The following is a 23,257-nucleotide window of genomic DNA, read 5'->3' on the forward strand; positions in this document are numbered from 1 at the left end:
CGCTAGGCACTAGCACGAGTACTTCGCGTTGATGCACTGGTTGTGAATCATCGAGGTGTACCGGATGCCACGCCCCTCCCGGAATCGTCGGACAGCCCTCGGTCCGTGCAGTAAGCTAGGTCCACCTCTGGGGACTACAGCAAGCAGATCGCGACGGAGCGGGGAGCTAAATGGCTCATGAAAATGAGCATCGGTATCGGGTAAACTGCTACACCGGGGAGTTCACAGTCGGAGGGTAGACTCGTCGCCGGGGACTACGCGAGAATTTCGTGAAAAGGATAGGAGCTAATTTGCTCAGCCAGTGTAGGGAAGTTTCATTGCAGGGAAATATCCGAATAAATCTCGATAAAGCTGGTAGTTCAATGACTCAAGCAAACCGGAACTACGTGGTTCATGGAACAACCCAAAAACTGAGTACAGTGAATCACTCCAAGCTCTCTCGGTCTAGTAGGTAGTACTAACCCAACTCAACATATAATGAATTTGAGCGGAAACTCCAAACCGTTAGATCAGTACAACGCGTCGAAACATTGATCAGCACCGAAAAACCTTGGACAATTCACGCACGGAAAGAGGAAATTTTCTTTAAGTTCTAGCACTCAAATTCCAAACGCTTAGTTCCACACTACTGACACATTTTAATGTTACTTGAACAATATCTATCAAAGTCAATGCTAAATAGGAGATAGCGCTACCTAATTGGATTTCACAGTCACTCAACAACCGCGGCAGCTACCAAGTCAAATGCAATCAAAATAATTATAGAGTAAAAAATGGTTGCGACGATTAGGCTCTGCTTGCGACAACAGCCGGCACCGAGCTCAATTATTCAGATAGAAAAAAAACCCTTACCTTACAGTGGCCGTGAATAGAGCCTACCGCCATAGCGATTGAAACCACGTCCGGACCGGGATCGAATATGCGGTGCGCCGAAATGATTCTGCGATTGCTCTCGGTAGTGGCTATGACCGCTGCTACTGCTACTACCAAAGTGCTTCCCTCCACCTCCTCCTCCACCACCACCGCTCGAACTAGACGGACCATCGTGCCCTTGCGACCAGCTGGATCCACTCCCACCACCTCCTCCTCCTCCACCACCACCACCGCTACTACTTCCACTCTGACCCCAACCAGAACTTTGTCCGGGACGGACACGATCGGAAAAGGAACGACCGCGTCCCCGACCACTACCCCGAATGGTTATAATATCCCGCGATAGTTTATTATAACCGGTTGGACCGGTCGGTTGTGCTCCACACGTTTCCAGCGCCAGAAAATCATCCACGTGTAGCGAAGGTGGCCGAGAGGTGTTTGGTGGACGTGATCGGAACAGATCACCCCGAGTGACGGGAGCTCGAGTGAAACCACGTCCTCGCAAAGGGGTTGCTGCAAAAAGTTGAAAACTTGAACGATGATTGATAATAGTATTACTAAAACTTACCGAAAATCTTTTTCTCCGGCCGCCCGGTACTCGGTTCGACCTCCACCCGTCGCGTTCGGAAGCACGGAGCAGTCGTAACCCGATCACGGTGTGAATGAGGCGAAGCGGACAAATGCAACAGTCGCTTACAATCCGACGTTAGATTGATGTCCCCGGACAGGCAGATCTTTGCCAGTTCCTGTAAATCGCACGGAATCTGCTCCCGTTCCAAATCTTCGTCACATGGTGAGAAACTAAGCCAATAGCTAGCTTTCAGCTGATCCTCGAATTCCTCGCTGATGATGAATACACTGCGGGAGGCATACTGTGTGACGATGCCTTCCGCTTGCGGAAGTGGTTCGACGGTTCCGAAATCAAACTGACACTCGCCGGTTCCGGGAGGGATGTCTTTCAGCTGTTCCACCAGATAGGTTAGGTTTTCCTCTAGGGTGTCCAATGGTGGAATGATCACCGGCTGGGAAGTTTCCTCGCCTTCGATCGGTTCCGCTGGTGGTGGTGGTTCCACCACCGCTTTCGGTTCCATCTTATAGATGGTCATCAAAGTTGACAACAGTTGAGTACAGTCGGCGTCAGCAGTGGTAGGTTGCTCTTGACCTTCTTTTTTGATTGGCACCCGGTACAGGAAGGTCCCCAACTGTTCCGGACTAAGTTTGATGGTTCGCTTGGGTAGATTGAAGCCAACCAGTGCCGTTTCGTCGATCGTAATGAGCGAACGCCAGAATTCGGCCAGCATGACAAAGATTGGCCGGTAGGTGTCCGGGTTTTCCTGCTGTTGGGCCTTGTCGACGAATCGTTGCACCACGGTCAGGATGGCGTCTTTGCGTTTTTCCATCGCCACCAGGAGGGTTGTGAGTGTGATGCTGGGCAAAATGGAAATAAATAAGATTCTATTCTCTTTCACACTATTGATGTTGTTTTCAATCGCTTAGGCGACGTGAAAAGGTACCAAGATGACGTGATAAGGAGCATATCAGTTCATTCTACGTGACTATTCTCATCCGATTCTGAAGTCACTTTGGATGACGCGCGACACCCATTTAACGGAAATAGGGACTCTCTTAGTCGTCTTACAGATTCGGGTGAAGAAAGTCACGTAGGGTGAAGTGAACTTGGTCGTCTCACGTGACATACCTCGCAGAATAGAGGTGAGTGGGTCATGGATTTCGTTTCGCATTCTTCTCATCAGTATCGACATATTTCTTGTTAAGTATTTTGTGCTTGACTACTCATCAGAATCTTACACCGACTTGTCACGATTGACGCTAAACTAAAATCGAAACACTCGCAACGTCTATCCGCTGCCAGTTACTGATGAGACAAAATCAAAACGAAATTCAAACCTCACGTTGCCACTCGCTCGTAACGATCGAACAGTTGCAAAAAAAGAAAAATACTCACTCATGCTCGGTCAGCAGCAGCATCGTCCGCACGACAGCAGCCAGCACCCCGACCCCCACATCCTCACTGGACAGATTCTCCACGATCGTCGAGCAGCAACTTTCCATGATCTCCTTCGCGGGGAGCGAACAAGCCAACTGCATGATCGGCGCGATGTTACCGAACACCATGGCAAACTCGGAATCGAGCAGATTCTGAAACACGATGTAGATATTTTCCTGGGTCTGCTGATGAGCCGGAGTTTGACCGGAGTTAAGCAGGAAACCACTCATCAGATCCATGATGCGACCGGGAAGGATCGAGAGGACGGAAATTTTAACCGATGCGTGACAGACCAAACTACCGAGAAAACTGAACAGGCGAGCGTGTGCGGTACTGGCCAAACCACCCGGCAGCAGCGGTTCCTGTAGGATCAGATCGGTGATCGCTTTCGAGATGAGAAGGGTCATGTTCGGGGCGAGGTCGGAAAGTTGCAGACAGACACGACTGAAGATAACAAGCAGCGGGGTGTAGCTGGACGGGCAAATGGTTTGAATCATTTCCGTGATGCTAGGACTTTGAGGGTGGAGATGCGCGGACCAGAGCTGCCGTTCGTTGACAAGTTTGCTGATCTCGATCGGTGTCAGCTCCTGGCGGCATTGGATCGGAAGTGGCAGTGGTAAAAGTTCGGAGAATACCAATAGCCCTGGGATGAAGTAGTTCGGACCGTACAGAATGAATTTGATCAGTTCGCCGATCATCTGCGTCCAGAGGCTTTTGTGGATGTTGTTGGTGTCGAGACCATCCGTCGGTGTTGGTTGAGTGAAGGTAAGTAGGATCCGGATGATGTCTTTCTGGATCTCGCGGGCATCGTTGATAGCTGCAGCACTGACGGGGACACTTTGCATCAGAGCGTAGGTTCGGAGAAGCGGTTCGATCACGGTGAGATCTTTAAACTCGGTGTTACGACACTCGATCAGATAGGTCATTAGCTTGCGTAGGATTAGAATCAACGGTGTCAAGATCTGGGTAAGTAGAACGCCTTGCATGCTTGCCAAGCTGGAAGCGTGAATCGCTGGTTGATCAAAATAGGTGTAAAGTTTCTCCAGGATCGAAATGAGGAGACTTTTCCCGTCCGCCGAATAGAACTGGAGGATGGTGTACTTGTATTTGAGTTCGGTATGACCGAGCTCGTTCGTTTCGTCGTACTCCGAAATACCCAGGTAGCGAAGCAATCTCAACGACGTGATCAGATCTCCCGGGAAGGTCGTTATGAACTCGAAGCTACGTTTCATCAATTCAACCAGCGGATTAATATCTTCGTAGGAGAATATCTCGTGAATTTCCAGCGGTTTCAGATAAACCGCCATCTCCTGAAGCATCGCACTGACCGAGGATTCGAACTGTTCGTGATGTTTCGTCAGATTCAGCAGACTTTCCCCGTGCTGCACCAGATAACCAACGTTGTCGCAGTTCCGTACCGCGCAATCTACCAAATCAATGCTGTAGCTTAGTACCGGAGACTTGTGCTTTACCCCCGGCGATCCGTCCTTATTCAGTGCTCGCTTTTCCTTCTCGATCAAACCGAGAAACAGTTTCATGTTGTCCTCCATACAGATCACCTCCACAACGTACCGCTTGCCGATGCTGTTGGCCAGATGGAACAACGACTGCAGATATTCCACCTGTTTGTCCAGGTCATCTTTCGTGTGTCCAATCGCATCCAAATAGTAAACCGTCTGCAGCTTATAGGCCATCTCCAAGCCCAGCATCTGTCCACGGGTGAGATCATGTAGTAATTCTTCCGGGTGAGCCTCCTCGCCGATCAGCGGAGGGCAGTGTTGGAACAAAATACGCAGCAGAACGTTGACCAGATCGGTATTATCCATCAGATAGTGCAGTTTCTGTTGCTTTTTAAGCAGAGCAGCCAGTAGATCGTATACCGCACCGATCAGCGATGACGATTGCGGTTTAATCTCAAGCAAAAAGATGATCGTTTCCAGTAGGTGATGAATCTGAAAGAATGTTACAAAACTTCGGTTGGCCGTCAGTGCCGACCGGATGTCCTTGTGGATCGCAAATTTAGCCGACACGGGTAGAAAACGCTTCGGCTGGCTGTACGCGATGGCATCCCAGGTAAGTGCTTTCGTTAATTCGCTGAAACAATTTTCCAGCACCGACAGCGTCGCCGGATCCGGTTTGAAAGATGCCTCATGTCGAGTCGTGTACATGTCCGACACTGAGCTACGCAGCAAATCCAAATTCTCATACATGTTAATCTTCTTCAGCAGCGACTTCAACGCAAAACTGATCCGAGTTGATGGATTCTCCTGAATCAAATCCAGCAGGATTTGGTAGCCATTGTAGGCCGTGCTAAGGAAATAGTCCAACCCGTGCTTCGTATCCAAACAGGCGTAAATGGATCGAATGATCATCAGCTTGATCGACAGAGCCATGTAACTCTGGGAGTACAGTCCCAGCAACTTGTCAAATATGTTGAAATCTGTCTGAGCCAAAATAACTTTGATAAATGCATTCGTCGATCCGAGCAGCTCCGTCAGCCGGATACCGGCCTTCATGTGGCGCAGTTTGTACGCTGGCTGGGGCTGAGTCAAAGCGCGATCAATATTCAAACCCAGCTTGATACAGTTCAGCAAAAGCTCAATTCCTTCCACCTTCTGCTCAATCCAACCTTCCAAAACAAGCTCAAATTTGGCTCTATTTTCCGGCAACTGAACAATTTGATTCAAAAGTAGCACTACCTGATCGGTATAGTTCACGAAACCTTCCTTAAAATCTCCGGATTCTGTCCCAAAATTAGCCGTGGCCGTCCCATTGTATCGATTATTTTTCAACACATTCTCCAGATGTTTGATCGGTGACAGTTGAACAGCTTCCCTCTCCGTAGGTACAAACTTCGACAACACCGCCGTGAACGGATTAAAGCTCTTATAGTACTCCTCGGCAAAATCATAATCCATGTCGTAATCATAGTCATCCGCTATATCCTCATCACTAAGAATCGGTTCAAACTGTTCCGTACCGGACAGTGCATCCTCTTCGGGCATCAAAGCCGGCGAAGCAACCGGAGTAGCCGATATTGAAACCGGACTACCAGCAACAGCAACTGCCTTTACACGACCCTCGACCGGACGCTTATCATATTTATGTCCACCTGATCCGTACCGGTACTCAGCATCATCATAATCATTAGACGAATCCAACGGATCCGGCGATCTCGGACGACGGGGCGAATCAATCGGAGACCTCGGTCGTCGACGATCCTCCTTCTCCAAATCATACGACGAACCTCTCCGAGCACGATCGTACGAATTACTACGCACCCGACGCGATCTATTCCCATATTCCGGACTTCTAGACCACTCGCGCTTCTGATAATCCTTGCACAGACTAGGCGAACGTGAGTACTCATGACTTCTCCCTCTGGACCGCACCATCGGTTCGTACTGCATTTGCCGCTCCGTCGATCGAGACACCCGTTTGGTACGTTTTTCAACAACCACTTCACAATCCAGTAGTTTCGGCGAAACCGGTTCCACCGGAAGCGAACCGAGGCCAGTAGCAGCGGCAGATGCTGCCGCAGCAACCCGTCTAGCGTACAATCTAGGATCCTTTGGAATATCCTCCCCATCCGCCTCCGGGTATTCCTTCTGTACGAACACCTCCGTCGGAACGACGGGTGCCGGTTCCTCAAGCCACTCCTGCGTAACACCCAACGGCTCGACGATACCAACCGGTCCATCCCCTATGCCACCAATTTCAACCGGTAGTACCTGATCCGGTTGGGGAGTAGCCTCCCGGGGTGAAACAATCGGTTCCGCTATGTTAGCCGTCAAAATTCCATAAACCGCTAGCGTAATCGTGGTGTAGAATCCCTTCAGCACCAACCCATCGGTTGGAATGGGACGTGGTCCATCGTCCGATTTGCCACACTCCAAATGAATACAGTTGTTCTGATTGTACTCGAAATCACCCAAACACTCGAACGTCGGTGCTCCCGGTTTGCCCAGATCGTTTACGAACAGTTCGATCTTAAATTGGGACGGATTGGTTGCCCCCAGACGGACACCGCCGGGGAAGTCTGCCTGTACCCGGGCTCCCAGCGGGATGATACGTACCTCGGTGATGTAGACCGGTTTCGGGAATTGCACTAGGTCGAGGTTTAATTTCTAAAATTGTGTTAATGTTTGTAAAGGGGAAGAAGCTGACGCTGCAAGAGCTAAGAAGAAAACTTACCTCGTAGGTATCATGTGAAAATGTATCGAAAAACAGCAATTCCGGTGTTTCCTCGTCCATTGTTGACCGGAAAACTGTTTAGTGACACACCGTCTGACTTTTTAACTACCTTCGGTTCCGAAATACAATGTTTTTCACCTGAAAAAAAGCGAAATATCCTTACCCGCAGCCACGCCAACACACGTTTGCGAGTAAAAAAATTGACATTAGAAAAGTAGCTGCCTTTTTGTGTACAGCGGTACCGTCTGGAGCGGCAAAGATAGATATCGAATTGGCATATAGAGAACAATCAGTGATGCCAGTTGTTCGGAAGGGTAGCTCTACATATTTCCGAACATTTTTCATACATTATTGTATCTTCTATACCATCAAGTTTAGTTTGATAAATAAAAGCTGTTATACACTTTTTTTTAAATATCAATATCGTTAGTTCATCTCTAATTGCTAAATCAAATCACAACTCACAGTTGTAATAATGTCATCGAAAACGATTCATTATAATTAGGATTGTCAAGAGGAGTTGGTACCATCAGAACAGTAACAAAACCGGAACAGTACCGTAATCTTTACAATAATGTACACACTTAAGGTTGAACAGAGAATGGGCAAAAATCGAAAACGAAAAAGCAGTTTTTTTCCACACGGTGTGTCAGATCTTCATAAAAATCAATCAGTAGTACTGTAAACATTCTATATAAGGTGATTGATTTTTATGAAGATCTAACACAAGGTGTGAAAGAAAAGCTGCTTTTTTCGTATTCGACTTTTGCCCATTCTCTGTCCAACCTTAATCTTATTCTACCGAATCCTAGCTTTTTTCGCTACTTTTACCGAGTTTTGCACAGCCGAGCACTCAGCTAACAAAGCTTTTACCGAGATCTCAGTAGAAGTGACGTTTGTTTTGAATAAACTCGGTAAATATATAGCTGAAAATCAGTAAATTAACGCCACTTTGCTGAGCTATCAGTTGAAAAAATTTACTGACTGTTCAGCTGTGCGAACTGAATTGAGTGTGTACAAGTCAACAGTTATGCTAAACCATAAAAACACGCGTCGCGTCGGCAGTAAAGCATTATGGTGAGTTATGTTTTTTAATGACCATGCGGTAGACTTGGCTGCAACGCTCAACTCCTACTTAGCAGAAGGCAAATGATTAGTCGCATTTCCTTTCGATCATGTTCATATGAGCCTATCTAGTCCTAGTTTTCCGTTCTAAGTTCATAACTTATTCGCTCTAGAATATCTATCCGTCTTTCGATTTGTCTGCTCTCGTTTCTCTTAGTCTAACATTTGCCGAAAATAGCCAACAAAGTTTTAATGTTTGTACAGTATATTTCAATGTGAATTTCTACAGAAATATGAGGGTATTCCATAACCTAAGAATAATTGAAGTCGTACCAAATTTAGAAAGCTTGTATTTGTATTCATTCAGATTTAACTTACAGCTTTATCCTGTACGATATTCCTGCGGGAGTGGATCGTAATTCGTCACGGAAAAACGGCCAACCGAAAGCGGTACTGGTGCTGCTGCTCGATGATAACCCGCTTCCGCTAATGAAAAATTGTGTTCATGCTCACGATGTTTTCGTTCTTTTAAAATAAATTCCCGTTCAGTGAGCGTTTCGTTATTGAAGAAACTGTGTTCCACAGATCTTTCGGAGCTTTGTCATTTGAAGTACCATTTGCTCGAGTAGTACTACAATATAAATGTAAACTTGGAGTGACCCTTTGAATTAATTGTCAGCTCAGCATTCCTTCTGATACACTGTCACTTGAGCATCCATCGGATCCAGTCGTGATTGAAACCGAGTTACTTTTGGCAGTTGGTCGCGAGGCATTTTTGGTATAACCCTTTCTACGACATTTAACCACAAAATAAGCTACAGTGGAGGGGATACTATTTGTTTCTTGGTTTTGAAAGCCATTCGGCAGGACCCGGGGTTTCCCTTTAAACTGAAACGGTTGGTACGGTTGTCCACGTTTCTTCCTTATTTAAGGTTCAAAATGATTCGTTAATAAAATTTTCCATTAAATGAATAATTTGATTACCGTATAATTTTGAATAATCTTCTTCATTGTACGCTGCATAGTTGGCCTGGCCGCTTTAATGGTTTTGTGCCATATGTGCCACAAACAGTAATATTGACAAGAAAAATTGTAGGCACACGTCTGCAATTTTCCAGGATCCCTACATGTATTGGCTGTGTATGTGTAGACTAGAATAGACCATTCAGCAGGACCCGGATTTGGGCGGTAGAAGATCGAGGTCTGGGGATATTCAAAAGAAAGCCGTATACAAAAGGGCTCCGCGAAACTTGTGTGATTTCGTGAACGATTGCGTAGTTTCGGTTACGAAAATTTTACACACTTTCACTTTGTTCTAGATCGTGGAAGAGGTGGTTTTAGGTTTTTTTTCGCGCCTCAGTGTGATTTCATAGGAAAAATAATGAAATCGTAAGATTCCCTATATCAGTTTTGCCATAAATTAGTTTTCCCTTCCGTGTTCTAACTCGTACAAGTTAAGTGGCTTCCCTCATATCGAAGTAGTAGTATAGAGAGCCGGTACTCCCAAATTAAGGCAACGTGTAAATGGTGGACAGTGCAGTGCGTGCTCTAATTTCAGCTTGGCGTTAGATGCGTGTTTTTTTGTACAGGTTCAAAGCTGCAAAATCCTGTCACACCAACCGCCCATCTTCAACCGCTTCTGACCCCACCATCTAGCTACAAAGATCCCGGTTGTCCATCCGGAAGAGCTACAACCGTCAAACTCGCTCTAGATAGGGAGCAAGGTCATTGCCAGCATTCGTCGTGGGAAACGCAAAACACTGACAGTTCCAGTATTTTCGACAAGAGCTAGTAAAAAAAGAATACGTATTTTAAAAGTTAAGGGTGCCGAGTAGATGATTCGACAGGGTCTGTCATAGTGACGGGTGTTCATCACGGTAATCTTTACGATCGTCGTAAAGCTGAGTGTGCAACGGTAGGTCACTATAAGTCCGACTGCCAGCACTACGACTTAGAGGAATCAGCATCGGCAATGACTCAAAAATCCACAAAGAAAAAAAAGGGGTAGAAATTATGGAATGGACCATGAAGAACATCGAAAAACGGTTCGAGACAGGCTTGCCCTGGAACGAGCACAATCCGCGATTTTCGACGAATATTCAGATGGTACTAAGAAGAAAATTCGAAGCATATAAGGGATACGCTCCCTTGACCAGAGGAATTGGAAGATACCCAGCCTGGATAGTCTGTGTTATGTGCTGATTTGTCCTAAAGAAATCAGACAAGAAGGCATGCATATTGTTGAGACCGATCAGAAGCTCTGGCTGGCCTTTGTAAGATGCAATCGGCAGATCGCGTGTCGTAATACACACCCTCCATAACTTTGCTGTCTCTCATCAAGGGATAGTCCGAACTCAAGGAAGCTTAATGAAATTTTCGTAGTTCAAATTTATTTTTCCATGTTGATACTTCCGTGCATATTGCGAATGTTTTCCTAAATCCACATTGCGACTTTTCAGCCATGCGCCACCGGCCCGTGCGTTGAGTTACGCGCCCATCTAATTCGCATCAGTGCGAGTGAGAAAACGTGTTGACGTTTGTTTTTGTTTCGATCGCACTCATTTGTATCCCATATAACAAGAACTTGACGAAATGCTAGATTATCTCGAGATAGACAATATTTTTTTTTTTGAATAATAGGCGACTAAGCCTTTTTTGCAAACCTGGCATCGCTTCCCTAAAAGAAACGAAATTCTATTCGCACGGAGCACCCCTGATGTGCGAAATATTTCAAGCTGTCAAACAATAGTGACATTAGCAGCTTTTGTAAACATCGAAAGAGTGCTTTTGTCATATTTTTTGTTATTACCATCAGCGGGAGCGAGATCACCAGTCGTTTCGCCTCTGCCATTTTTTCACCATTTTCGTCGCACACACAAAGGCAACAAAATGTCCTGCTCCGTCTAGTGTCTAGTTCGCTCGCATATAGTAGATTCGCTTCACCACAGTCAGTGTTCAGTGCGTAAAGTGCTGTGTTCGCTGTTCGTCAGAGTGTTAGCTCAGTCAGTGTGCAGCGGGCGGAGACCCCCAGAAATAGAGTGCCGCGGCGGCGACGACAACGACGACGACGGAGTGTGGCGACGAGTGCGCGATGACAAATTTCTGCTAATGGACAACCCGTCACCGAGAAACCGTGGTGTGCCATTGCTTTTTTCTTTGTCGAATCGGATGCCGTATTGGCGAGTATTTTTCGCGATCGCGAATTTCGGGAAGGCTTGCTTGCGTGTTCGGTGTGAGTGAAGAACTTTTTTTTTTGCTCTACGAAACGCCATGGTGCAATCGTGAAAAAAGGAACGGAGTGCCCCCCGACCGAAGCAGCAGGAACGAATGTTGCGAAGAGAAAACAAAGGATGCTGGGCATCTGCGGCGAAAGGAAACGCCTGCTATTGCTATCGTTGAAATTGATTTAAGGGTTTGTAGGGTTATTTGAAAAAAAAAAGTTTGGGGAAAGTTGACATCAGTTGAAGCGGATCGACCATCCAGAAGCGAGAGACCTCCTCGTCGAGTTTTATTTTATTCGGACTAAGCCTGCTATGATTGTCCCAATAGTTTGGATTAGTGCACAGTGGGCGAAAGGGTGGTGTTTCAGCTGTTTTATTGAGGTCGATTGTTGATTATCAAGACTTAGTGGAACAAGCGTTATGACAAAAGAATAACGTTACGACGCAGAAATGCGATACTTGGTTTTGCCGTATCATAATCAGCAGTGCTTTGAAGTTGATTGCCTTGTTTGTTAACGCAAATGTAAATTGCAAAAGCGATTAGGGTTTTGCTAGTATAATTTTGCATGAGATATAGTGATAAACGTAGATTGCGGAGTAGTCTTGCAAGATGGCATATTGAGTGGGATTTACTTCCGATCGCCCACTGTGCGCTGACGGAGCTCTTTTTCACTTTTGTGTTCTATACGAGGCATTTTGCTCACAGTGATGCCAGATGGAGGGGCGGGATTTTTTAAAAATTTTATTACCATTTTCTTTCATTTATTGTTTACAAGTAAAATTAAAGCTAACTTTTCCACAGCCAAAGGCCACAGATTAAACAGAAGTAGAGTGTTCCTAAGCCTAAATTGTCTCATGTACATGGCAGGAAGGCGCACATGCTCTCAAAGCAATAGGAGTTGGACACGAAATCAAAGGAGTGCATTTTGATCGGCTCTTGGTGTTGTAACATTGTATCAAAATTTTACAACAGCGCAAAATTTGCTAAACATAGCTTCTCAAATGTCCCGACAATTTTTCTAAAAGTGCACCGACGTTTGACATACACCTTGATTCTGATCAAATGGCATACCTGCAATATCGATAACTGAAAAAAAAATCAATCCTACTTTTTTTGTTTCCGAATATGAATATTAACAGTTTCAGCCTCATTAAACAAAAATTAAAATCTCATCACATCCGGCATCACTGTGATAAATTTCCCTCTCGCATCTGCGGTTCGGGTATGTGTGCGTGATCCCCCTAATCACCCATTTTTTGCTATAGTATTAGTGCGACTGACTGACTGGTGCGAGCGAGAATAATAATAACAATCGCACTCTTGACGGATCGAGCGACCGACCGATCGCGAGTCAGACAGAGGCAAGGCAGTTCAGCTCTCTTTCTCTCTGCGGTACACGTACCGAACAAGCAGGCGAACGAAACCCAAACACATCGGTGGGAGAGGGCCATCAGCAGTAGCAGCAGCTGTGCAGAAGCGAGAACGCCTCAACTGTTACTGACAGACACAAGAAGAAGGAAAAAATAGAAACAAAAGTGCAAGGTGGTGTTTGTGTGGCTCCGTGCGAGAGTTGCGATACTTTTTGTGTGTCAAAAAAGTGGGCTCCCGTTTCGATAAAAATTCAACAGAAACAAAAAAATAGAACCGGAGATTGTGGACACGACGGATGATCGCGTCGAGGTGAAAATCCTGTGGTGAATGTGGTCCCCTATCCGGGGAAGGAACAAAATTCGCTGTGAGACTGCACCAGGAACGAGGACGGAAAGTGTGAAAATCGGGTTTCGAAAGTTGCACAGACTCTTCTGGTTTCTTCATCATAAAATGCTGATTTCGTCGTGACTTTTTTTCGACTGTCGAGTCGCAAAATCTTATCGTGTTTCCTTGATTAGTGTCTGTGTGTGCCACTTAGGCTAAGAAGAGCTCGAACTTGGATTCGTGAAGTGGGATTTCCTGTTTTAATCAGTGCCAGAACGATCACAATAACCAGTCTCTCGGTAATTAGTGCGCGTGAAAACGGACCGTCGTCGTAGCACAGAAGGAGACACTGGGTAGCTTAACAGTGGTGCATAATTATTTTCTGCGGTAATTGCTGGTCGGAAGGTGCAGGAAACGCCATCGGTGGCGGAACCGGAAGCTAGAGCCGAATAGGAGGGGGCTCCAATACGTACCACTCTCGGTGGATTCATGAGAAGAGATGGGAATAAAGGCCAGCACAGCAAATGGTGGACAGTCGAGTCCTAGAACTAGAACGTTCTCCACCAGCAGCAGTTCGGACGTGGTGTCCGCCGGTGCAGGTACTACCACCACTACTACTACTACTACCTCCTCTTTCACCACTAGCAATAACAGACAGCGAACCAGAAGCTTATCTTTTATGCCTTGCTCTTCCTCGGCAAACAGACAGCAAACAGCAATAATCATCAATAATAACAATCATCATCAGCACCACCAAAATATGCCCACCAATCACCACCAAAACCCGTACTACTATACTAATCTAGACGGTATCCGCCTGTTGTCTCCCTCTCCTTCTGTTGTTGCAGGAGTACCGTACGAAATATCCTCCGCCAGTCCGGAAACCGACAGCAGCTCCGCCGAGGAGAATGCCGCTGCGAGCGCTGCCTCACTAGCGTTAGGTAGGGTCTATGCGGCCACATCCTTGCCGACACACATCTGGTCGTTGAATGGTAAGTAGACACAATGGGAACGGGTTTTTTTTTGTCTACGTTTGTTTTAATACTCGGTACAGACCGGAATCAACGGAGACCAATAACCGATCGAAGGTTGGCTGTATCGGTCATCGGTATGATTCTCAACTTATTTTCGCTTTGTCGTGCGATGCAATTGTTGGAGTCGCTGGCGGGACAACAGCTGTTTACTGCTTGGGTTAGAATCTACACCAGATGGTTGGTTTGAGGGGTAGGGGGAAACTGCTGCTGTTGTTCGTGATTGATTTTTTCACGTTCCAGCTTCTGGTATCTGCAGGGATGATAGGATTGGGTGATAATTGTCCAGCTGTGAAAGCTGCATTCAATGGGGCATGGGATTGTTGTTTTCCGCAATGGTTCAGGTAGTTTGTGACAAACTGCCCGGCTCTTTGTGGTATTTACGGGTTGTCGGCAGGCTCTTTGTGAGAATCTTTCTCTTGAAGAATTCGCTAATGGAACTCGAAATTTCAACGGAACATTATTATGAGCAGTTGGTACACTAGCACCATCTGTTGGTGTGTCATTTGGGTACTAATCATATGCTGGAGGTAGCGAAGTTAATCAAAATCGAAACTTCATATCTATGTTCAATTCTTTATCATCGTGTTCTACATATTGAGCTGATTCTTCTCACTAGTTGGCTGTTTTTATATTGATTAAGGACGCTACCTAGTCGGTTCTCACGGTAAAGAGGGACAACTCTGTCTTTGTCGTTGAGACATGCTGGTAGAATTGAGCGATTCGTAGTAATGATGCTAAGCTCGACTCCTACTAGTAGAAGACAAAAGATTAGTCAGTAAGATTTTAAGTCTGTTTCTACTGACCCTGCCACTTCTAGTTTTCGATTTGTATTTTTCACATCGAAGCCTATTCTCACAGTCACGTCACTTGGTGACTAGAACAAAATTTCCTTCTAGTCACTAAGTGACGTGACTGTGAGAATAGGGCCCCTCCTAATTCCATGTACTATGGCTCTAAATTTCATAACCTTCCCTACTCAGTAATCTCTAGCTAATTGAGTGTCGTTAAAAGTACTGACAAACTTCTCAACATGCTGCTAAATATGTGACATCGCATGACGAAGCAGTCCGGTTCATAGAGCAAGGTTTGTGATAGGTAAAATTGAAGCGAGAGCGCGAGAGATTCTTGTACGCTCATAACGTAGCAAAGAACAGAAGTCAAAGTCCCCGGTGAAAGGAAGAGATCCGTGTCGGGTTTTTAGCAAAATCGACCACAGAATAAGAAACTGAATCGTTCTTTTGATCGATTGCGTTGTTGGATGAAGGATCATCAGGATGTGACTCAACCGCTTCGTCTGTCATAACGGGTGTTCAATAATAAATGATAATGATTTCAATACCGTTCTGCAATTAAAGTTAAGAGCATTTTTTTTCTCCTAGAGAATTGCTCTCTGGGATCCCTAGAAATGGGTGGTATGTTTCTTTTCGCTCAGGTGCTGTCACTTCAATCGAAGATGGCGTAGAAACAGCATGCACTCCGCGAGCGTGTTGTACGGTTTTACGAAACGCATGGTTATCGTGGAAAAAAGTTTACGCTAGACCACTTTCGAGACGAAAACGTGCCCGTGAGTACAGTTTACCGCATCCTCGAATCCCTGAGCGTGGAGTGGAAGACCGGTAGCGGCCGTAATGACGAAGAAGAAAACCGCACCGCACCTTGATTCAACGAACCCTCAAGATAGAGGACATCATCTGTCGGAAGTAGGCTCGGTCCCCCGAGTACAAGACGAGCAGATAGCGATCGTGAAATCGCAGTGCTGGTGAATGACGAAGAACTATCGCGGGACGTCGTTCGTGCAGGACGACGAAAGTTACTTTTTTTTTGTTTTTAACAGGGTCGATGGGCTTACACCATTCTGGCGTGGGGTTAGTCGGGCAGGCTTCAGGATTGCTTCCTGAACATCGAACAAGGTCTTGAGGAGTACAACTGTGATGACAGGTGCGATCGTTTCGTATTGGGTCTGCTGCGGAAGTTATTCTATGGTGATGAAACGGTTACAGCGTTTGGACAAGCGCCGTTGTAAGGACCTCGAACTGTTCGACAAAGTTCGTGTGATGATTACCGAGTGTCTAGTGAAGGAATACGCGTATTTGGCTACGTCGGCGAACTGAATGAAATTGACAGTAGTGAGGTCTGGCAGTAGCCGTTGCTCATCGTGCACCATCCAAGGAAGGAGAAGAACCCTACAATGTAGGACGCTAGAGAACGAGTCGAAGAAGTATAGTTGAACTTGAAGCTGCTGAAGGGTCCGGATATGTCAACCTCTCTGTCGGCGTTGGCCTGTAGATTCTAAAAGCGAGTTAACGGATTCAGTTCAGATATAAAAGAGATGTATCATTAGATGAGAATCTGCGAGGTGGGTAAGCGCGTACTGTGATTTCTGTTCTGGAATACTCCTGAAGCGGTCCCAGAGGTCTACGTGATCTTCAGCTACATCAGTTCGCCATGCTCCGCACAGTATCGTAAAAATCTATTGCGTCGTCGACCACCTCGACAGCGTAGATACAGTCAATTAAGCAACAGGACGGGCGAAAGCGGTTCGTCAATGCGCTTTCGAACTGCGAAATTAGGCTTTAACCTACGAAGAGTTCTTTTCATGTCATGGGGAAGTAGCAAACAGACCAGTGCGTACGTTTCAGCGAGAACAAGGAAACGGGTCTTGAGCAGGTACTAGGTATCGTCAGAGCTGCACCAGCGACGAGTTCTCGTTTCCCATCAAATTGAGGGACGATCTTGCGATCATGAAAATGGCTGTCTATGAATTGAATTTGTGCGTTGTGAATTTTTTAGACCACTTTCCGTAGTCTATTTTCACATTTTGCGGGAAACCTTTAATCTAGCAACTATTAAATTGCTGAAAAATGAAATGAAAGCGACATACATATCAGATTTGATATGAAATAACATTATTTTTGCCATTTTTCTAAAAAAAATCTTAAAATACTGTAGTAAGTATACCCTTCTTTCGAAAAACGTCGAAAGCTTCAATAAGGACCTATTTCTAAGCGGTTGTAATTGAAACTTATAGAGAAAATTATTAAAAATATCCTTTGTTTTGTGTAGGAACTGATTAAAATTAAGAAGCTGACGAACGAGGCTAAATCGTAGCGGGCTATTGCTGGTCTCCTAGGAAGGTCAAAGACTTCACTTGGGATGTGAGCATCCAAACGAAGAAGTTGGTATTATCAAGAAATATGCACACAACGGGACGTATCCTTCAACGATTCTGGGAAGCATCGCCTGTAGAGAAAGCAGTACTCGGTGCTACCAGAGGAGACTGGAAGCGGCAGTAAACTACCAGAATTTATTATTACATGGTAAGATAAATGGAATTGATAATTTGATTTGTGATCAAATAATTTTGCTACTTTCCAGGATTTTGCTGCTGAGCTGCTATTGAGGCTATGGTCTTCTTTCGAGAACCGTCAAAAACTGCATTATGAACATATTTTCTAACGAATATGATAGAAAATTATAGAGAAAAAAATACGGGAAAAAGAACGAATTCGAACAAAGCTGACTAGAAAGGCCAATTCAAAACGAGATATTGCTCGTCTCCTAGGAGGATCGAAGTCATGTGTAGTGACTGGACGCCTTCGGATAGTTATCGTATAGTTGTTCCTTTCGGTAAGGTATGATGGAGTCGTTAGCCAGAACTGGTGGTTGGACAGGTGACAGCAGTGAGTCGTCGGAAATTCGGTGGCGGATAAATGGAAAGCAACTGAAGTTGTCAAACTTCCCACGTAGTTGACAACATACTGTAGTACAGCGTATCCGCTAAAATTAATCCGTTTTCTGGCGTGACTGGATCGAAGCCGCTATCACGTGCCCCGACTGGGAAGCTCCGACATGGCAAGTACCGTTGAATAAAATGACTTAAGCTCTTTCTGATCTGCCATCGATGTAATTGCTTTAGTACGCATTTCCTCCATACAGTTTGTCAACATCGAGCATGGTTATAGCGTGCACTCCGTCCGTCTTCGCTAGGTTTAACACTTCTCCGAGAGATTCGTGGTAGATTCCAGTACCCATCCCCCGTACGAAAGGTGAACTGACGAGTGACGACAATCGAGTCCATTCTCCTCTTCTAGAATGTTTTCGAACCTTTTGTTCAGCATGCTTTTCATCGCTTTTCCTAAATTGCTTTATTTAAGACGTTACAATACTAAAAATTCACTAGCAACATTGCGCCCTAAGGAGAAAAAATTGGGTTAAAGCACTTTTGTGCGGGAAGCCTCTAATTAAATTCGTTATGAAAATTGTGCTTCGAATTTGTCTCATCAGAATTCGACACCAAATTAGAGCCAGGACCACGCGCGCCACATTGACGTTAGCGTTAAAAAATGTAAAAATGTTTTGCGTTCTTTAGCAAACTACTCAAGTTTCGATTAATCAGAATTCTTTTTCTTGTGGGTTTCACGCTTGATTAGGTGTTTACTTGTTCAATGACGAATACTGACGAGACAATATCGAAACGCAAATTGCGTAACTAAAAATTCGCTTGGAAACTGTCCGCAATTAAATTAAAAACTTCAATTTAAGTTCAATCTGAAGCAAACCTAAAAACTCAACTCGACACTAAAAAACTATAAATTGAAGCATCTTTTATGTCATGTCACAAAAGATGAGTGCTCAAGCCACTGCAACTGCTCACATCGTAATGGGTATCAAAGTTTAGCGTCAAACATTACCACTCGAAAAGTTACCCCTCTCCTTCCCGTCCCTCCATTCACAAGCACCGGAAGACCTTCAACCCAAATGTTGACCTCAAACTGACGCTGCCCTGCCGGTGGAATAAAATCGTTCGGTCTTTCTTATCTTTTGGCGGTTCTTGTGGCGCGTCTCTTCGTCTGCTCACGCGGTGGCCACTCCCGTCCGACATTCGCAAGCAGTAAAGAATAAGTGATCACAAGTGCAGCATTCCATCTTTCGGGAGGTTTTTTTTTCTTCTGTCTCCCTCTGAACCTATATGCATTCCTCCGACTTCGCTGCCGCCGGCTGGTGGGGTGTCAATCAAAGAGAAAGAAACTTTTGTTCGCGAAACTACCGTCCTCCTTCTCCTCTTCCTCCGTTCCAGTCTAAAAAATTGCATCAACGTCACACGAGTACGGGAAGAATCGTGTTGAAGTTTGCGTTGAGTATCTTCCACAGCACTCAACTAGCCTCCCCCCTTTGGACGACGTTGAATGACATCGGGCAGGAGAAGCGGGAAGGGAAGTATTTAGTTCACCCGTATTTATGATCCATCCGACCAACGGCAAACATCAGAGGTGTGAAGGAGGACAAACGAGTACACTTCACTGCTACCTTTGTTGATTGTAGTCCGTTCGTTCGTTCGCTAGTCGCTGATGGATTAGGGCCAGCTGACGGAGAAGGCAAATAATAGCATTAAAACTTTTCCGCCGTTTAGGCACCCTTTTTTCTGGTTTCATTTGTCGTACTGGATCGCCATCGTGTATGTTTGTTATATTTTTCTGCTGGTTGACAAACATCCTAATTATCAGCCTACTTGGTCACACGTTGTGTGATGTGACTTCCATGGAAGACCATCGGCAAAGCCATCAACAACAACAACGATGGTGGCTGGTAGATCCGTGTGAGTTGCAACTTTCTGCGGAGTTAAATTACGATACGCTTGGATTGTTGTAAACATAGGGGAAGAGAGAGAGAGAGTTACAGTTAAGATATTTTGCAAATACCTTCGGAAGAGTATATGGCTATTGTTGCAGAACACTGTGAGCTGTTATGATGTTTTCTCCCGTGGCACGAACTATTGTGTCTACGCTTCAGTTGACCTCGAACGCATGTTTTGTTGTTAAAGCAGCTTGCTGAGATCCGACCAAGCACGCACATTTTCCGATCGCCTGCCTGTGCCGGACCGGTTTCTTCAAGTTGAAGGTTACAGCGGTTCAACAGTGCCTATAAACATCAACATTCAGGCGACGGACGCTGCTTTCTGTCACATCCAGTAGGCGGTGTACAGCATTGGTTAGTCACGCCGTCCTGGCGGCAGTCATCGGTGGTACCGCTGTGCGCAAATGAATGCCTATGTTTACTCCCGTCTGATTGTCGGTTGATGATGTTTAACGAACGTCGTCGTCGTCGTCGGGGAGACGGATCGGGAATCGGCAGATTATACATTACAATCAATTTAGCACGACGGCTTTCTTTCACTTTTTTGTTTGTACTATCTCTGTACTGGCAGCACTATATCATTATGAATACTCTATCTGCTGCATCCCGAGGAAACAAGCGACTTTGTGCGTCGTTAGTTCCTTATCGTCTGTTGCCATTGATGCGTTATCTTGTGCGCCCATTCCGATTGGCTAGTTTTGTGTTTATACAAGTTTTATCACATGCATTTGAAACGTATTAAAATCAACAACGCAAAAGAAAAACGCTCAATTTCACTTAGTTGTGTTGTTGTTTTTCTTAGACAGCTGATTTTAACAATTGTGTGCATACAAGCAGCGTCTACTGTCTTTGTTCAATTCATGCATCATCGACGGCGTTCAATCGGTTGAGATGTTGACAGTTCCCTTGGATCGAAGTAGCCTGATATTAGCAAAAACGTTGCACTAGTTCGAAATTGTGTATTCGCTTAGAATCGACTACGAAGCTTCAAATTTCTTAAGGAATTTATTGTATTGTTTGCATTACTCTCCGTTTCGAATCTAATTTCTGAAATTGAACGGCTGAAAATTTTTGAACTTGAAGCGTATTACGGCACCCGTTAATAATGTCGGATAGAGCTTAGATTTTGCATAGGGGCTTTTTTTTCTATGTGCTAAAACTACTCGCTTGTGAAATTCAATTGTCACTTTTCCCCAAACATTCTTTTGGCATCCGCACATCAAATAAACAATAAAGGTTTCATATGGAACCGAATTTCCGCAGCCATAAGTTCGGTTCATACAAACCTTGCCGGCTGACTGGGGATTTTAAACCTACCATTTGAGATTAAGTCTATGAAAATGAATTAGCCTTTTCCGAGGAACCGAGAAGATTTCCATTCTGGGACATTCCTAGAATATGGAACTTACAGAATTGTCGGGGTGGACACTGTATTCAAAGGGACTTTGGCCATCAGTGATCAATACTAAATGTACATCTTGCTAACGAAGGTCCATCAGCACTTACCGTAGGGATGGCCGGGAATCCATCAACGATGTCACTTTCTGCAGCATTGGACTGACAAGATACTTGAACTGGGGAGTGTGATAAACGAGACGAGTCATATCAGTGGAGGGGCAAAAACGTCGATGTTCAACAAGGACGTGTTCGTCGAAGCCCTTAGACTATGACACGACCATGCTGAGGAATAGAAAACCGATAAACGATCGCCGCCCACAAAACTGGTGGAATACGATGATTTCCGATCTACATGTTAGTTTTCCTCGAGCCTGGAGAAGTCAGAGGCCCATAATGAAAGAGAAAGAGAGGAACACGAAGCTTTGTGTACAGAGCTGCAAGTCCGCCCTCAACAAACCAAGCTAAGTAAGAAATTCTGTCTTGTGGATCTTTATCCCAAAGCCAACCTCGGGGAGACGTTTATAGAGCTGCTGTGGCGAAGATAAAAGGCCCAGCTGAACCAGATGAAAGGTGCCCGAAGAAGGCGAAGGTTATAATCGAATGGCGGTTCTCGCAGCATGAACTGATGATCCGGCCGCTTCCATCGCACAGCGAAAAAAATGATTATGAAGAAGAAATCCGAATAACCGACGAAGAACTAATCGATGTGGCGAGAGCCATGAAAGTGGTATTGGTACTGAAAACAGCGATACAGGAGAACCCGTTCAGGACTACGCTGAAGAAATGCATTGATAACGGTAGCTTCTCCGACGACTGGAAAACGACAGAAGCTGATGTGGATTTTAGAAGGCCGTATAAGCCAATATTCTGTTGGATTTTGAATGGAAATTTATTAGAAAGAATAACCCTTAACAGGTTTACTAAGCATACAGAGGCAGTCGACGGTCTGTCCAACATGCAGTTCGGCTTCCGGAACGGCAGGTCCACATTAGTGGACAGCTTAGCTGTGAAGAATGCTTTCAACAGCCGGGAAGTAATCAACCATTCGCTGAACAGCATGACGGTTTTTGAGAACTTCTGCGCGATTTTAAATATGATTATCGAACTAGAAAAACGACAGTTAACACTAGCAATTAGGTTGGGCGTTCCTCAGGGTTCTTTCCTCGACCCGACCCAATTGAACGCGATGTACGATTGAGTACTGAAGCTGTACCTTCCCAGGAGAGTGAAGATTGTCGGCTTCGCTGACGATGTGGTACTTCAAATAGTCGGGGACTCACTGAATGAGGTGAAGGTCTTCGCCACGGAGGTGATAAATTCAGTGGAAGACTGGTTACGGGAGAACAGAAGTGACATTGATTAGCAACCGAAAGGCAGTGCAAATAGCGAAAATCGCGGATGAAGATTATATGGGGAGAAATTCCGCAGCCATGAAAGTTTCAGTCGGAATTGGGTTAATTCAGTGCCGAGTACTAACTATCCAAGGTGATCATGACAAAGCTAAATGGATGAGGAAATGGTAGCTAAATGGCCACACGTCAGCAAAGATATTAATATGGAGAAAGATCTTCTTATTACGATCTTTGATGTCAGGCATTTGAATCCTTATAAAACTCACTGGAAAAACACTAACACACAGACTTTTTCAGGGGTCCTATTCTCAGTCACATCACCTAGTGACTAGGAGGAAATTTTCTTCTAGTCACTAGGTGACGTAACTGTGAGAATAGGGCCCAGATCTCGACGAACTGAGTCGAATGGTATTTTACACTCGGTTTTCCGGATCTCGGTTGAAAAGCCTAGTTTCAGAGTGATTGCATAGCCTTTCTACATGAAAAAGGCAAAAATGCACCGGCGATTCCTGTACGTTTCATAAATCCGTACGACTCAGATGAAGTTTTTAGATCTCTGATGAGGTTACATACTCTGCTACCAGGTGGGGGAAAATACAAGGATTTTGAAGATGTGCAGGGAACAGAGTCGAATGATTATTATGTACCATGCAAATATTCATGTCTTCGAGCACAAACAATCAACCGAAGCCGCTGTTTTCACCTGAGGCTGCTGTATATAAAGTACGAGATATAAAAAATTGTTAGGCCGTGTGGTGTCCGGCAAGCTAAAATCTTTTTGT

General features: G+C 45.2%; 2 protein-coding genes across 4 annotated transcripts in view; one reads left to right on the top strand and one right to left on the bottom strand.

The window, feature by feature from the left end:
- Positions 1-618: 618 nt before the first annotated feature.
- On the bottom strand, positions 619-7,712 carry LOC131692235 (protein virilizer). Of its 2 annotated transcripts, XM_058979176.1 has the most exons (5): positions 7,076-7,712; positions 2,840-7,008; positions 1,442-2,301; positions 853-1,386; positions 619-732 (listed from the first exon to the last, which is right to left on the bottom strand). In XM_058979176.1, exons 1-4 carry the CDS (start codon positions 7,133-7,135, stop codon positions 854-856), a joined length of 5,622 nt encoding a protein of 1,873 aa, XP_058835159.1. In that variant the 5' UTR covers positions 7,136-7,712; the 3' UTR covers positions 619-732; position 853. The 2 variants fall into 2 exon arrangements, with proteins under 2 accessions (XP_058835159.1, XP_058835151.1); XM_058979168.1 differs by having other exon boundaries at positions 619-1,386.
- A 3,342-nt stretch (positions 7,713-11,054) lies between these two features.
- LOC131692244 (E3 ubiquitin-protein ligase znrf2-like) overlaps positions 11,055-23,257 on the top strand; it is a 35,338-nt gene continuing 23,135 nt past the window's right edge. Inside the window, exons 1-3 of one of the 2 annotated variants that reach the window (XM_058979192.1) lie at positions 11,055-11,552; positions 12,628-13,656; positions 13,906-14,049. In XM_058979192.1, coding sequence (XP_058835175.1) covers positions 13,557-13,656; positions 13,906-14,049 — 244 coding nt within the window. In that variant the 5' untranslated portion in view covers positions 11,055-11,552; positions 12,628-13,556. The remainder of the gene's footprint in view (positions 11,553-12,627; positions 13,657-13,905; positions 14,050-23,257) is intronic. The other variant, XM_058979200.1, reaches the window with a different exon arrangement.

This window comes from Topomyia yanbarensis, chromosome 1 (genome assembly GCF_030247195.1).
Source record: "Topomyia yanbarensis strain Yona2022 chromosome 1, ASM3024719v1, whole genome shotgun sequence".
Lineage (NCBI taxonomy): Eukaryota > Metazoa > Arthropoda > Insecta > Diptera > Culicidae > Topomyia > Topomyia yanbarensis.

What these genes read in the sequence shown, in the direction of transcription:
- LOC131692235 (XM_058979176.1), bottom strand. Translation starts at nt 7,135, where the DNA reads ATGGACGAGGAAACACCGGAATTGCTGTTTTTCGATACATTTTCACAT. An exon ending in CTGCTGCTGACCGAGCATGA is followed by an intron (nt 2,302 to 2,839) that starts GTGAGTATTTTT and finishes CATTTTGCCCAG; the next exon opens with CATCACACTCACAACCCTCC. An exon ending in GCCGGAGAAAAAGATTTTCG is followed by an intron (nt 1,387 to 1,441) that starts GTAAGTTTTAGT and finishes AACTTTTTGCAG; the next exon opens with CAACCCCTTTGCGAGGACGT.